The 15,599-nt window shown below is 55.1% G+C and overlaps 1 protein-coding gene across 2 annotated transcripts; it reads right to left on the reverse strand.

The window, feature by feature from the left end:
- Nucleotides 1–5,356: 5,356 nt before the first annotated feature.
- DRG2 (developmentally regulated GTP binding protein 2) lies at nt 5,357–15,459 on the reverse strand. Of its 2 annotated transcripts, none has more exons than XM_084270900.1 (13): nt 15,332–15,459; nt 13,478–13,638; nt 12,993–13,082; nt 11,570–11,630; nt 10,556–10,646; nt 10,094–10,166; nt 9,850–9,940; nt 9,566–9,663; nt 8,955–9,031; nt 8,418–8,506; nt 7,473–7,531; nt 6,863–6,916; nt 5,357–6,782 (listed from the first exon to the last, which is right to left on the reverse strand). In XM_084270900.1, the coding sequence occupies exons 1-13, from the start codon at nt 15,393–15,395 to the stop codon at nt 6,696–6,698; spliced, it is 1,095 nt and encodes a 364-aa protein (XP_084127026.1). In that variant the 5' UTR covers nt 15,396–15,459; the 3' UTR covers nt 5,357–6,695. The 2 variants fall into 2 exon arrangements, with proteins under 2 accessions (XP_084127026.1, XP_084127027.1); XM_084270901.1 differs by lacking the exon at nt 15,332–15,459 and adding an exon at nt 14,561–14,641.
- Nucleotides 15,460–15,599: the final 140 nt, after the last annotated feature.

Consider the following 15,599-nt stretch of genomic DNA (forward strand, 5'->3'; position numbering starts at 1 on the left):
CTAATGCCCCCAAGGCACCACTGTCCCCCCAGTCTGGTTCCTCCCTGCCACGTTTTCCACAGGGGAGGTATCAGCCTGGATCTGGTGGCTTTGGCCACCTCCCTGCATTAAATTTTGGTCTGGAGACACCCCAGGGGGGTCTGCGCAGAGGCAGCAACAGAGCAGAGGAACAGAGCTGGGGGGAGACCCCAGCAGATCTCCAGAGAGGGTCTGTGGGGTGACACAAACACAGGATCAGCATCAGCAGAGCCCACACCACACGGGGAACGTCGCCTCACAGGAGCCCCACGATGTCACACATCATGGGGCTGACACAGCCTGCCCTTCCCCTGGCCCACGCCACAGCATCACCCCATCCCTCCCGGCACGGGCACCGTGATGCAGCGGGGTCACACACAGCCCCTCCCTCCAGCTGGCAGGAACCTGTGACACCTCCCCAGCTCTGTCCCACCGCCCTGATCCCCATCTCCATCCCACTGCCGCCCGCAGTCACGATCTCTGTCCCTGCTGCCCTCAGCCAGGGAGGGACTGGCAGTGCCCGTGGCACTGGCATGGCTCCCCACACTGTCCCCATGGCTGTGCCTGTGGTGCCAGCCCAAAAGGGCTCTCAGAGAGGAGACATGGAGGAAGGGAGAGAAGAGGAAGCAGGCAGCCTGGCCTCAAGCCCTGCACAGGGACTGCCTTCCATGGTCCCAGCCCCCATACTGGACACCCCCACACCTCCCCAGGTTCTTCAGCCCTGGGCACAGTATTCCCTGCCTGTGGCACGGCAGAGCTGGGGAAGGGGCATTCATGACAGACACTGGGGGTAAGAGGGGGGAACCCACAGCCACCAACCACAATCCGTGGGACACCCATGTTTGGCAGCTGTTTCCAGGGTGTCTGGCACAGCCACATCAGGGGGAGGGACACTGGGTGAAAACCCTGGCAGCGAGGGGTTCCCTGAGGTGCCGATGGACACCAGGGCTCAAGGAGAAGATGCTCAGAGCATCCTCTGACCCCGTCACTCCTGATCAGTTTCAGCCACGTGTCCAAGCCAGGGACGGACACCTCACCTCAGGGACAGCCCCGGTCCCACCACCAAAGGCTGGGGCCACACCAGGGTCAGGTGCAGAAAGGGGAGGAAGATTTTGGTCACCGGGGTTCTGCTACCCCCGCCCCAGCCCGGCACGACGCGCAGCTGCCCGGGACTGTACCTTTGGAGCATCAGCAGGCAGAGCTCCCTGGGCAGCAGCTCTTCTGTCTCCAGGCAGGTCTGCGGTCACCAGCTGGCCCCGGGTCCGCTTACAGCCTGTTTCCAGTTACAGCCAGGGCGAGCGGGGCCCCGTGCCACACCAGCCCCACCACACCACGCCAGCCCCACCAAGCCCTAGCTGCAGCATCTCTCATCTCATCCCCTTCTCTGTCATCGGTCCTGCATTCTTGTGCATCCACTTTGAAGCACTGTGGGCAGGTGGGGCAGCTCTGCCCCAGCTCCTGCTGCTCCAGCCGTGAGCTGTAGGGATGCCGGGAGCACAGGGACCCACTGGACCTTTGCAGCAACATGACAGCAGCACAGCCCTCTGAGCCCCCAAGGCACCAGGGGGGTCTCTCCTTGTCGCCCACCCCCAGCAGCTAATTTCAACCTCCTCTGGTTCCCTGCTCAGCATCCCCCAAACGATGCACACCGTGCCCCTGCCCGCCCCCGAGAGATGCCCGCAAGGGAGGTGCTATGGGAAGGAGAGAGGCCAGAGCAGATGCTGGAAGCAGAGAGCAGCTGGGCATGTCGTGTCCTGGGCTTAGAGCTGGCATGCACCCAGGAGTGCTGGCTGGCAGCCCTGGAGCCAGGTCACAGCCCTGTGCTGCTGTCTTGGCCACACAGAGCCTTCCTGAGGTTGAACAGGTGAAAAGATTTGGGGAAGGGGCAGTAGGAGGGATTGGGCAGAGGCTCCTGGGGAAGGAGGGACACTCAGGGGAGGAAGCTCTTCTCTGGGGGCAAGCAGGAACGCTGGGACTGTAGGGAAGGTGCGAGTTGGAAAGTGAGACCATAGGTCTAAAGGCAGCAAGCAAGCAGGCAAGGACAACCAGAAACAAGAGGACACCCCAGGCCCTTACCCAGAGGAGCCAAGCCCCATGCCGCAGCGCGTGTGTAAAGGACCAACACCGCACACAGAGTTCCCTCCCCAGCCCTTCCCACTGTGGGGAGCCCAAGGGACGTGCCACCCATCCAGGGGACTCACAGCCACTCACCTGGGCTAGCCTAGCTACCCCACATGGTGCCAGGCCAGCTCGGTGCTGCCCCAAGCCCCTGGTTCCGCCAGCGTCCTGCTCGTGGCCTCACTCCTTGGGGGGAACCGTCCCTCCCTCGGCAGCCGCAGGACCATATTTGCTGCGTGGCAGCTGCAGGCTGCTGCTACCCGATGCATATTTGATGACTGCTATTATTCTCATCCCCGCTCATGAGTGGAGGGACAAGAGCTAATCTTCCCTCTGCAGAGCTGGGGAGGGGCAGGGAGGGAGCGGCTGGAGGGGTGAGGGCAGCCAGCTCCAGTCCCCCTCCCCTGGTGCCACAGCCGGGCGCTCCAGCAGCTCCTTCCCTGCCAGGGTGCAGACTCACACCCCCTCCAGACAGGAGCCCCAGATGTGAACAGCTGGAGAATGGCTGCTCCTGCCCCAGAGCCAACGCAAGCATAAGAGAAATCACAGGGCCATGGGGGTGGACACAGACATCCCACACCCCTTACCCCTCCAGAGCAGAGCCCCACCAGCCGGCTCCCCGTGCCAGGCACAGAGAGGGGCTCTAGCCACCCACAACCCTGGCAATACCAGACTGCCCTCTCCTCCTGGGGCCAAGCAGGGCATTTCCACCTGCCTTCACAGAGCCCCCAGGTCAGCAGCCCAAGGACCCTCAAAGCTTCACCCCCTCCCATCCAGCTCCGGGTTCCTGCATCACACCAAACCGCAGGGTCAGCCGGCTCCCCGTGCCAGGCACAGAGAGGGGCTCTAGCCACCCACAACCCTGGCAATACCAGACTGCCCTCTCCTCCTGGGGCCAAGCAGGGCATTTCCACCTGCCTTCACAGAGCCCCCAGGTCAGCAGCCCACGGAGCCTCAAAGCTTCACCCCCTTCCATCCAGCTCCGGGTTCCTGCATCACACCAAACCGCAGGGTTGGAGCCCAGGGCGCTCCCAAACCCAGGGCGAGCCAGAGGCAGGCAGGATAAACCTCCTCCTCCACCTCCTCCTCCTCGGAGCAGCCACGTCCCCGCTGTAATGCGGTGGGTATTTATTATGCTGATTCCTCAGAAAGCGAGGGCTTAACTGCAAATTACAATCAATAGCCCCAATCCCCCAGGGGCAGGTTCATCATTTAGCAGGCTGCAACCAGAGGAATTCAAAACTCTTTGCCAGCCATAAATCCCCTTTCCCCGCAGCCTCCCGCCCCGGCCCCCCGCACCAGGCGCAGCGGCTGGTTGGGGTGACCCTTGTCAGCATTTGAAACAATTAAGCTGTCACTGCAGATCGTGACTCTTATATACGGCCCCGAGCAGCGCTTTAAGATGTCAGTGTGATGGGGTGAGGGAAGCTGGCTGAGGCGAGCCCGCTGCAGTAACTGTCTCTCATTGAATTAAATGAATGTATTTAGAGGCAGAGTCTCTTTTTATTACCTCGCAAACGATTCCTGACTAAATTAAATTATAAAAAGGAGTGTTCAGCCAATCAAACCTGGTTGATTGCCTGGAACAGGCGTTTTAAACAGAGCACGCCTCGGGCTGTCGCAGCTTCCAGGACTAGATGGAGGGTGGCTGATGGACTGTGGCGAAGCCGATCCGCCCGGCTTCACACCTGCAGTGGTGCTCAGCAGCCATGCACGGCCCTGCTCAATGGGAAAAGAGGGTGCAGGGGCAGGGCAGGATGGGTGCAGCCCCCCTGGAGCTGGGTACGGCGCTCATGAGAGAGGAGCGAGCCACAAGAGCAGAGGAAGGGCAGGGGGCTGCAGCGCAGAAGAGCTGACCAGCAGCCAGACTGCTGAGGGTGGCTTTCTTGGAGCATCATCCAGCCCAACCTTCCCTCATACAGCAGAGAAAACACAGCGTGCTGTTCTTTCGGGGCTGGGGGGCAAACCCACAGCTCCTGCCTGCAACCATTTACCCCCCATCATCCTCCCAGACAGGAAAGCACCTGCCTTTCTCCCTACACATGCATCAAGGATGCTCTGAGCACACCTACCTTTGCCACCTGCCCCTTGGAGCTAACGAAGGGTCTCTGATCACTTCCACAAACCTCAGGCAGCTCCAGTACAACGCTCCCTCTCTGCCCTTAGGTCCTTGTTTTCTGAGGAATCAGAGAGATCCTCAGGCAAAGCTGCCCCTGCACTGAACTGCAATGTTTGCAGCTTTTAACATTACTGCAGAACAATTAGAGAAGCTGTCTGGAAGAAGGAGCGCTGCGATGAGAGGCATGCGTTTCCCAACACTGCTGGAAACGTGCTTGCACAAAAGCTGCTCACTAAAAAAGGAAGTGAGCTCTTCCCCTGGCCTGACTATTTTTTACTTGGGGCCCATCCCCAATTTAATCATGCATTGGTTCATCCAGAACAGGATAAAACGCCCAATTTCCTAAGTGAAGAGTAAGGCTAATTAGACAGAGATGATGGCACGCTGGAGGAGCCCATTTGAAAGCTGAACACACTGAAAGGTAGGCACTCAGCAGCCAAGGACACGTTTTAGCAGCTAACACTGTGCACTCAAGCATCAGCCACGTCCCCACCTCCAATGTGCTACCCAGGCCACAGGTCATGGCACAGTCGGCAGCTCCGGCTGCCCGTTGGGTGTCCCCGGGGCTCACCAGGCTCCTGGGTTTGGAGTGACATGTCAGAAACTCAGGGACGAAACCGAAACCAGCAGAAGCCTTTGTGCAGGCAACAACCCTGCCTGTGCAACCTTCAGAGGAAATGGAAAGGGCAAGTTAATGTGCTGGAACAGCATCCCACCCAATTCACACAGAGAGGCGCCTGCTTTCCACAGCCAGCGCCGGGTACCGCGGCTAATTTGGAGCTCGTTCCCCACCAGCCGCCGCCGTGGTTGGGATTTGCTCTGCACTCCAGCTGTGAACAAAGCCAGGGACAGGGAATGGAACTTGCAGTGCTCAAAGTCACCTTCTTAGCTTGGGTATTGTGTAAAAATGTCTATTTATCTCCCATCACAGCTCATCAAGTCGCCTCCAGCCCCACAGCCCTCTCTTGCAGCTTCTTCACAATCTAATCCACCCCCCCAGCCCTTACAACAGCATCCAGGGTTCTTTAGGTGGCCAAAGAAAACGAGTCAGAAAACACACCAAACCATCTACCCACTGGAGACAGACACCTACAGTTCACATGAAATAGCAACTTTTATTTTCTCAAATAAAATAATCCTTCCATTTCTGCCCGATGGGTTTGTGAGGGGTGGGGAGGAGCGGGGAGGAGGGGGAAGGAGCCCTGCTCAGACAAGCTCACTACCAGACCTGTCCTCACAGTTAAGAATCCACATCAGACCAAAGCCTTTTTCCAATGGAAGAAAATAAAAAGCTATTGGCAACTCTCGATCCCCAAAGGAAAGAGCTGTCCTCTATCAGGCACTCTGAGTTGTTTAGCATCAGTATTCAATGAAAAAGCATGATTAGAAAAACCCCAGTTTGCTGATGAAAAAATACCCAGACAAGCAAGAATGTTTAACCAGGCTGGGGTGAACCCTGTGGCATGGGATGGTACTTTGAGCTCAAAGAGCTGTTCCTGGAATTTAGGGGTGTGACTGAGAAAGGAGATACCTGGCAATACTCCTGGGGACTAATGGGCAGGGCAGGAACAAAGGAGGAAAACCCCAAGATAGCTCCTGATATGCCAAAGTGAATCCTCACCTCAGGCTGAGCTCTGGTGGCACCCTGCTGCAGTTTGGCCAGGTTAAGCATTGATTAACCGAGTTCCACTTCTCATCTCTCAGTACCAGCTGGGCCAGGATGCCCTAAGAACCCTACTGTAGAGCTAAGGAGAGGCACAGAGTGCCACCTTTTGATGTTAATTGGGGGGGGGGGGGGGGACACACCATTATAAATTCACCAGAGGTTGTTCTCAGATGCAGAGACTGAAGCCTCCATGGGTGAGAGCTGCTCAGACAACGTGTGGGGTGAGCAGGGGAGGGAGAACTTTGTATCTGTTTCAGACCAACACTTAAGTTAAGTGAGCAGATAAGCAGCAAAGCATCAGCAACATCCTCTCAGCCCCAGCTTCTCCATCCCAAAGCACGGGGCTGGAGCTGTTCCACAAACCCATAAACTCCCCACTGGCTAAGCAAGCCACTGGTAGGTGGCACACAGACCCACGTGCAGACCCTACTTACGGGCAGGATGTTCCTGGCTGTGGGAACTGTGTCCCAGAAAAACTGGCTCCTTTGTTTTATTTTTAAGGAACAATTCTTCACCTGAAATGCTGCAAGATGGAAACCCATCTTCCCCATCCCCACCTGCGAACACAGGAGCCTCATTTGCTGCCTTTCTCCAAGAGAAGGAGCTTCACAGAAGCTTTCTTGCTTTCCCAGCTGCTGGAACACGTTCTCCCTTTTTTTCTTTTTTCTTTTTTTTTTTTTAAATTTTCCTTTCCTTTTCTTGTTTTGTTTTACTTTTATGTGGTCAGTTCCAATTCTAGTGATTAAAGACAAGGCCAGGCACCAGCACAGAGGGTTACTTCTTGACAATCTGAATGACATCTTCATGCTCCATCATATGGGTTAAGCCCACTCTCTGGGGGCTGTATTTTGTGCTTGTCCCCTTGAAAGCAAAAGAAGAAGGGTGAGGAGAAGACCAGAGGCACCAGAGGGTGGGTATTTCATTCACTGTTCAACACTTACCCACACCAAGGCGTATTTGAACTGGCTGGCTAACGATCGATGAATCCGATGGCACTGCAGGACAGACAGACAGACAGCACGTGAGGCAGCTCAACAGCACTGCTGGGCAAACAACTTAACACCCAGGAACTAGAAGCAACTCAGGTCTGCACCAGAAATCACAACAGTGACTTCAGGAGCCTGTTGCCCAGGGAGGGGGTTGAGTCCCCATCCCTGGGTGTGTTTGACAGATGGGGAGATGAGGTGCTCAGGGCACAGGACAGGGACGGTTGGACTTGATGATCTTAAAGGTCTTTTCCAACCTTGTGATTCTGTGATTCAGTTAACAGCACTCAGAAGAACACAAGCCAGACACACAGGGACCACCACACAACACCCCACTGCCTCCACACGCTTCTTCCCTGGACTTCATTAAGTAATTACTGTTTTTTAACCTTTCCCAGCAGCTGGGAAAGGAACCCAAGGCAGCTGGAATCAGTCAAGGTAAGAAAACAAGAAGCTCAAGTCAACACCAACATGTTGCAAGCTTTACCAAGCACAAATCACAGCAAGGTCCAACAGGAATCTGCTTTCTACAGACAAGGAAAGCTAAAAGATGCAAAGAAGTTACCACATGCTCCACAGAGGCCCCTTTCCGGAGAATAATGGCATCAGTGAAGTCTGGTCTCTCTGTGGAGAAGCAGGAGGGGGGGAAAAACCACAAGAAAGCATTGGATTTCCATTGAGTGTGTGCTGACACCATCTCACATTGCCTTGTGCTCCCAAAGTTCCCTCCCATCACACTTGCCAGCTCCCAGGCAACACAAGCACCTGGGTACTTGAAAGCACAGAAGTACCCTCAAGTAGTCACCAATGCCACAGAGTCAACTGCTTCCTCACAATCCACCTGCTCCAACCCCATTCCAAATACTCCACTTAGGACAAGAAAACCCCCCCTCAAAGTCAAAACCACACCTGCTCAAGTAAACCCAAACCACTCTGTAGTTTTCTGTAACCCTCCTCCCCAGATCTGACAGCTTCACAAGCTCACTTAAAGTTCCTTCACCTCCTCACGCCCACCCAAGTCCAGTCACAGCTGCTCACAACTAAACAGGAAGAAGGTACAGGCATGCCTTCATCACTGGGAGCAACTGTGAGCAAGTTGTAAAGCAAAAGGAGGATCAAAGGCACTCCTGAGCCTGGCATAGGAACTACCAAAACTCTCACAGCAGTAACAGGAGACCTCTCCTGGGTAGTGATGGGCTGAACAGTTCATCACAGTGTGTATAAGGGAGAAAGCTGCAAACTTGCCAACTTTATTTCCTTATATCATCATGTGAAGTCTTAGGAAAGCTCTTCTACCACAGGGAGAACAGGAGGCTGGGGGAGATGGGGGGGTGGTATCAGATAGAACAGCCAGGACTCCCCAAGAGCTGAGAGGCAGCTCGGAAGAGCATAACAAGACATGAGGTCAGTGCCAGCCAGACATCCAAGCCCTGCTGGCAGCCTGTCTGCCTTTGATGAGCAGCAGCCCTTTGTGCCTTTCAAACCCTCTCTTTAGCTAATGGTCACTTACGTCCTCGTTTCTTGGTGTAGATGCAGGTAAGTGCCAGGTATTCCCAAAGCTTCTCCAGCAAGTAGTCCAGGTTCAGTTTCATGCCACAGCTGCAAAACACCAGTAACATCTCCGTGTTTACTGCTGTTGTGATTTAGAGATCCAGAAGAACAAGGTGAAACATCTTATTAGAGTGCTAGGGAACAAGGGGAAAAGTCTTTAATGAAGCCAGTAAAGGACAAATGAGGTGAAATAAATAGTGCTTTCAGAAGGGCAAGGAGCTTTGATGCAGCAAAGCCCCAGTCAGGTACACCAGCACTTCTAAGGAAACAAGCTAAACTGGCTTCCTCTGGCCTGTAGAAGGTGTGGAGAAGCCAAGCAGGCTGCCTTCAGGGGAGGGAAGCCAGGAGAAAGCAGCACAGCAGCTCTTCTTCTCCCCCCAGCAGCTGAAGACAGCCCTAGGAGAAGGCCCTTCTTGGGAGATGCTGGAGTAAGAGGTATGCAGCAAACTGTCACACCATGCGGGTCAGCACATGGGGCAGCATGGCAGGTTCCTACCTGATTACAACACTGTGGGGTCTCCGAGCAAGACGATCCACTTCCTCCATAGATATCTGGTCAATCTTGTTATAAACCTAAGCCCAAGGGAAAACAACACAGCCTTTAGGAAGTTGGCAACACTGCAAGAAAGTGAAGAGCTGTCTGTATAGGTGTCACGAGGCAGCTCCAGCATCTGACACAAAAGAAACCAGCAAGAGGACAGGCTGAGGCACTCAGTGCCATAAGCAGTTGAAATTCAGAAGCCTGAACTTGGGCTTTTTAAAGTTGTCCCTTTGGGGTGACTTCCAACACATCTCCAGCATCCTGGATCTCACTAGAGATGCAGTTGCTACCAGAGCCGTCCAGTGACCCCTGGCACAAGGGACCAGTAAGGAAAGCTCGAGCGTGGAAGGGGAGGCTCGGTGCTGTGAGCACACCCGGTGCTGCTCCACGGCAGCCAGCCACAAGAGGGCACAGGGAACACGCTCCCAGCTCAGCCGCTTGTAAAAAGCTCCCTGTTGAGCTGCGATTTCCACCTCTTAAACCCCAAATCGGTACTGCTTTAGGATGGAGGAAGCCTCGGTGTCTTCCCAGTGCGGCAGAAGGCAGGCTGCTCCTGAGATACTCACGTAGAGGCACGGCATGTAGACCCTGTTGCCTACAATCACATCAATGAACTCATCAGGGGAGCAATCCTCTCTGAAGAGAACCTCAGCATTGAAGATTTCTGAGGTGAACGTTGTCAAGGCCCAAACGCTGACAGGTCTACACACTGCTGAGAGCCAACGGGCTCAGCTTGCTTGCAAAAGCTCGTTCTCAACCCAGGAAGCACCCAGATGCAGCAAGGCTGAGCTGCAGCACAGCTCACAAGCTGCTGCTGGCTTAAGGGTCTCCTGGTTTTAGGAAAGGATACTGTATTCATGCAGGATGAGCTGCACCAACTTCTCAGAGCACTGAGTCAACGTGACAGTTGAGTTGAAGGAGATGCCTCCGCCCTTCTTCGGCTGCAGGGAGGCAATAAAGGGAATTAAGAAGAGTCCATGAAATCCATAACCACCCCCTCAGTCTGTCCAACACAAAGGGCAGCACACAGGGACCCTGGCTTTGAGTAAACAGCCAGACACAAGCCCTGCTTGCAACTGCCTAGGAAACCTCACCTTGAAGTAGATATTTGGTTTGTTTTTGTTCAGCCGGATTCCTACAGATTCCAGTTCTTTCTCCAGCAGGGCCCTGCAGGGACACATTGCACATCAGCACCCATGAGACTGAGCACAGGCAGCAGACACACACCCCTTCCCCTTTTGGCTATCAAACAGCCTTGCCATGAGCTGTCACTAAAGCCTGAAAGCCACAGTTAACACCACACAGAGTCTGCTGACTCCCCACCTCCCAACAGCCATCCTGTGGGAAACATTCTCCAGCTGAGGAGCCTAAGCTGGCTAGCTAACATGCTTCTAGTGGAGTACAATCTCCCCCTCACACTCAATAGTTTTAGTACTGGTTCTTCCCAAATGCACAGGACAACACTTCAGGGTGCTGGTATGCTTTTTGAGCACGTGGGAACCCCTGAAGCTGGCCCACCACCTCCCAGGTCCACGCACCCAGCAGCACACTCTCACCTCTGTACTTCACCCTTTGTGGCATCCAGCATCATGATAACGACGTCTGCTGTCCTGGCCACAGCTATCACCTGCCGCCCTCGGCCCTTCCCTGGGAAAAGACAGCTGCAAATCAGCAAGAGAAACCAGCTACGAGCTCTGCACCAGGCTGGGGGGACTCCTGCCCTGCACAGCTGCTTGGAAAGGAGGGAAAAGATCCTGCACTGGCTGCAGTCAGCTGCTGGGGGACCTGAGTGAGCATATCCAGTCCCTCCACAGAGTCTTATGCACAAGCCCTAACAACACTCTTTGCTGCTGCTCCTCCACCACAGCTTACTGGTGTGGGTAGAGCTGTTGGAGAATGGCTGCAGGGGCAGCAATGCCAACAGCAGGACAGACATCCCTCGACCTGCACCATGGCAGCAGCTCCAGGCAGCAGGGCTGCTAACCCACAACAGTCCTAGGCCCCAGTGCAGAGGTGTTACATATACTTTCTGGTCAAAAAGGAGACACAGTCATTAACCAGGCCATGCTCCTCCAAGGAAAGACCATGAGATTTCCCAGAGTTTCAGGCATTTTCTGACATGATGAGCCAATCGGGACAGCGATGAAGCAGAGGGACAAAGCCAACACCTCTTCCCAGAGTCAGGAGTGATGGGAGGACTGGCAGGCACTCAGGAAATTAGTCAAAAGAGGTGACTGTTTAGCTGTAATTTCCCCCTCCACCCCTCTAGCATCTTTCTTTAGATTTCCTCTGTACCAGAAAACAGATGAGCAAGATAACACTCACGCAAGGAGGTGAGAAGTGACTGCCTTGCTTTGGCTCCCACCTCCAGAAAAGCATCCTTCTGCTACATATAGAACCATACGTGGGCTCAGGGATAAGAATCGTGCCTCACATAAGATCAAGGACTCTAAAATTTGGAAATCCAACGTGGGAACTCTTGGCCCAGGAAACCTGTTAAATGTTTGAGACACCCTGGTACATGACTGAGGGCAAATCCCTACTTTACATGAACGCAGAGATCAGCCAACCTTGTGCTGCTCCTTCGATGATTCCAGGCAGATCCAGCAGCTGAATGTTGGCTCCTTTGTACTGGAAAAGGAAACAGAAGGACAGAAAGCTGAAAGCCTTGCACAGGGCAACTGAGCTGAAAGCCCCAAGCACATGCTGGGCTCCAAAGCCTGCAGAGTGGAACTGAATGACCCTGACAGGGCAGGACAACTCTGCAGAAAGCTGATGGCTCTGTTTTGTCAAGGCAACCTCCAGGGTGTTTCCTAAAGAGCTGCATTCAACACCACACACTGCAGTTAGGTCCTGACCTCCTGCAGCACCACGTGGCTGCAGTTTGACAGAGCACCAGAAGAACAGCACAGTGCTAGAGCATCGTCATCCTGAGTTGGTAACATGGAAAGGGAAGAAAAAAACCAACCCCTAACAGTCTTGGTCTAACAAGAAAGCACTGTAACAAGAAAATGCCACCATCCCTTGCTGAGATGGATCAGAACTATTCAGGTGTGTTGCAGCTCTTACAGCACCTGGAAATAACAGGAGCCTTTCACTCATCAGGCCTGTGGGGCCTCAGCTTTCAAGCTATTGTTGTGGCAAAGTCCTCAGTAAGGGCTTTGGTGGCTGCCTGCAGTGGTTTTAACACCAACACGGTTACTTTCACTATTTAACTCCACTTTCAATTCTGACCCAGATTTTCTCATTACTCAGGGGCACTTTTCAGTTTGATGCCCTCTGCCATTTGCTTTCCCTGATGGATGCTCAGGCCACCGCTAATAAAACTCCTCAAGGACAGTGGTTGTATTTTATTTCCAAATTGATCAGGGTACAGATTGCCTCTTTTAAAGCTTCATTAAAAACAAATCTGTCAAGGTTTCCAGCCATCTGGTCAATGGTGCCAATAGCTGTTATAAAAAATTCAGCTGAGAACCATCTTGTTGCTCTGGTCAGTCGAACAGCAGCCTACAAAACCCTGCTCAGGCTGTCAATCCTGAAGAGTTATGTAGCTGAGAGACGTGCTAAATCAGCACTGCAGGTTGCAGAAGACCTGATACCACAAGCACTTAAGACCACCTGAAGTTTAAAGCAGAAGTCAGCAGAGTCCTTTGGATATTGCTCCTTCTTAGCATCAGCACAAGTGTAACTGGTGGGAATGACACACAGAAGCACAAGGTTGGAAGAGACCTCTGAAGATCATCAAGCCCAACCATTCCCATCCTGTGCTAAACCAGATCCCTCAGTACCTCATCTGCCCCTTTTTTTGAGCACATCCAGGGAAGGTGACTCAGCCCCTCCCTGGGCAGCCTGTTCCAGGCCCTGACAGCTCTTTCAGTGAAACATTTTTTTCTCATGTCCAATCCAAACCTGCCCTGGCACAGCTTCATGGACACACCTACACGGCTGCATTTCTTACTACTGCTATGCCAAAGGGAGGAGACTCCTACTTACTTCTATGACTCCTGGGATACAGGTCAGGGTGGTGAACTCGTAAGATGCAGCTTCGCTGGCAGTTGAGGTCATTAAGCTCAAGAAGGTGGACTGAAATGCAAGAGAGCAGCATCACAAACAGCACCAGTGGACATTCAAGCAGAAGGAGCAAACACTGAAGCGTTCCTCAGCTTCTGGAAGTCGTGTCGGGGCTGTTCCAGGCTCAGGGGCTGAGGTGGTGGGGGCAGAGTTGGCACTGTCACTACACACTGGTAGATCCCACACTGTCACCTCTACTCCCAGCAGCACTGGGCAAGGCCAAGTCCCAGGCTGCTACCACAGGGCACGGCAAGATCCAGGCGCATCTCAGCCAGCTCTACCTGACCGTGAAGTCGTGGCAGGGAGGTGAAGGACAAAGAGAAGGCAGGGATTTGCTCTGCAGCCACTGCACGAGCCACAAGCCTGGAAAGACACAGGCCACGGGGGTACCACAGACACTCACTGACCTTACCCACAGAGGGAAACCCGATCAGCGCCACCCGGGCGTCCCCGGATTTCATCACATCGAAGCCTTCGCCTTTGGCCGCCGAGGATTTGGAAGGTTCCAGCAACTGAGCTCTGTATTTGGCAAGCTTTGCCTTCAGCAGGCCGAGGTGGTACTCAGTGGCTGGAATGACACAAGCACAGCAGCTGGTTGACAAGAAGCTGCTGGTAATTCACTCCTAGAAACAAGAACACTATGGGTCTCGGTCAATGTCTTGAGCGCTACCACACACATGAGGTGTGTGTGTCCAGAACACCCCAGGTGTGTGTGTGTGTGTCCAGAGCACCCCAGGGGTGTGTGTCCAGAACACCCCAGGGGTGTGTGTGTGTGTCCAGAACACCCCAGGGGTGTGTGTGTGTGTGTCCAGAACACCCCAGGGGTGTGTGTGTGTGTGTCCAGAACACCCCAGGGGTGTGTGTGTGTGTGTCCAGAACACCCCAGGGGTGTGTGTGTGTGTGTCCAGAACACCCCAGGGGTGTGTGTGTGTGTGTCCAGAACACCCCAGGGGTGTGTGTGTGTGTGTCCAGAACACCCCAGGGGTGTGTGTGTGTGTGTCCAGAACACCCCAGGGGTGTGTGTGTGTGTGTCCAGAACACCCCAGGGGTGTGTGTGTGTGTGTCCAGAACACCCCAGGGGTGTGTGTGTGTGTGTCCAGAACACCCCAGGGGTGTGTGTGTGTGTGTCCAGAACACCCCAGGGGGGTGTGTGTGTGTGTCCAGAACACCCCAGGGGTGTGTGTACAGAACACCCCAGGTGTGTGTGTGTACAGAACACCCCAGGTGTGTGTGTGTGTGTCCAGAACACCCCAGGGGTGTGGGTGTGTGTCCAGAACACCCCAGGTGTTCTGTAACTTTTCAAAGCCTTGGCCATTGAGAGCAGACCTCCTGGTATATCCCACACAGAAAGTCAGTCCTGAGGGAAATAAGCAGCCAAAAAATTCCTGGGTAAAAGGAGTAAGCCAGAGGGAGCCCAGGTGCAGGAATGAAGGGGTGGAGGGGGCCAGTTAAGGAGGGAGAGATTGCAGGGGGATGATCCCTCCTCACACCTGGTCACATTCAGTGCTGCAGAGATGCCAGGCTTTTCTTGCCTTGCCCTACTCTTGGCAGTGCTTAAAGCCACAGTTAACTTGCCACTCGTGGAGGTGAAAGCGCTTTACTGACTTATTCTGAACAAAACACCTGCATTTACACCTGGCAGAGAGGAAAAGAGAAAAGCAGCAGCTGTTTCCCTTTGTAACCCAGAAAGGCCCAAACCCGGGAGCTCACGGGTTTAACTGCTTTCCCTCTCCATCATCTACCGTGGCTTAACGGCCCCAAAGCAGCACGGTGCCGGGCAGAGCCACGGGGAGCAGAGCCCCCTCTTCATGCCAGGGCACCAGCTCGGGGACCCCGCGGCAGGCAGCCTCGGGCCCGGCAGCGCTCGGAGCCCTCAGCCCAGCTCCAAGGAGAGCCCGGGGGGTGCTGCCCGAGCCTCGGGGGTGCTGCCTGGGCGCCCCCTCCCAACCTGAGAGGCATCAATAGCGAGGACTGAGTGCGGCTGCCAGGAGGGGCTCTCCCAAGGCCCACACCCCCAGCCTCCGGGCTCACCCGGCTCTGGGTTACCCCCAGCCCCTCGCTCACCCCGCTCGTACCGCGGCTCTGCTTCCCAAGCCACCCCCATCCCGTCACGTCTCCCCCGCACCCCCTTCCCAGCCCCCCGTCCCCGTCCCCCCCCCCCCCCCCCCCCGCAGCCCGGCGGCCCACAGCCTCCCCCTGCCCCTCACAGCCCCCGACCCCCCGGGTCCCTCAGCCCGCCCCCCGACCCCGCCGGCCTGGACCTTTGTTCTTCTGCGTGCGGGCGATCTCCTTCTCGATCTCGGAGATCTTCTCCAGGATGCCCATGGCGGGGCCCGGCCCGGCCCGCTCGCCAGGCCCCGCACGCCGCACACCGGAAGCGCCGCCGGTCTGTCCGTCCCCCTTCAAGCGTCCGGGCCGGCCCCGGGCGGGCGGTGCGGTGCTGTGCAACCGCCGTGCCGCCCCGACCGCTTCCCGCGCCCCGCGATCCGCGTTCCGCCCGCTCCTCCCTCGGGCCCGGCTCCTCGGGAA

This window comes from Gallinula chloropus (assembly GCF_964237585.1).
Source record: "Gallinula chloropus genome assembly, chromosome: 15".
Lineage (NCBI taxonomy): Eukaryota > Metazoa > Chordata > Aves > Gruiformes > Rallidae > Gallinula > Gallinula chloropus.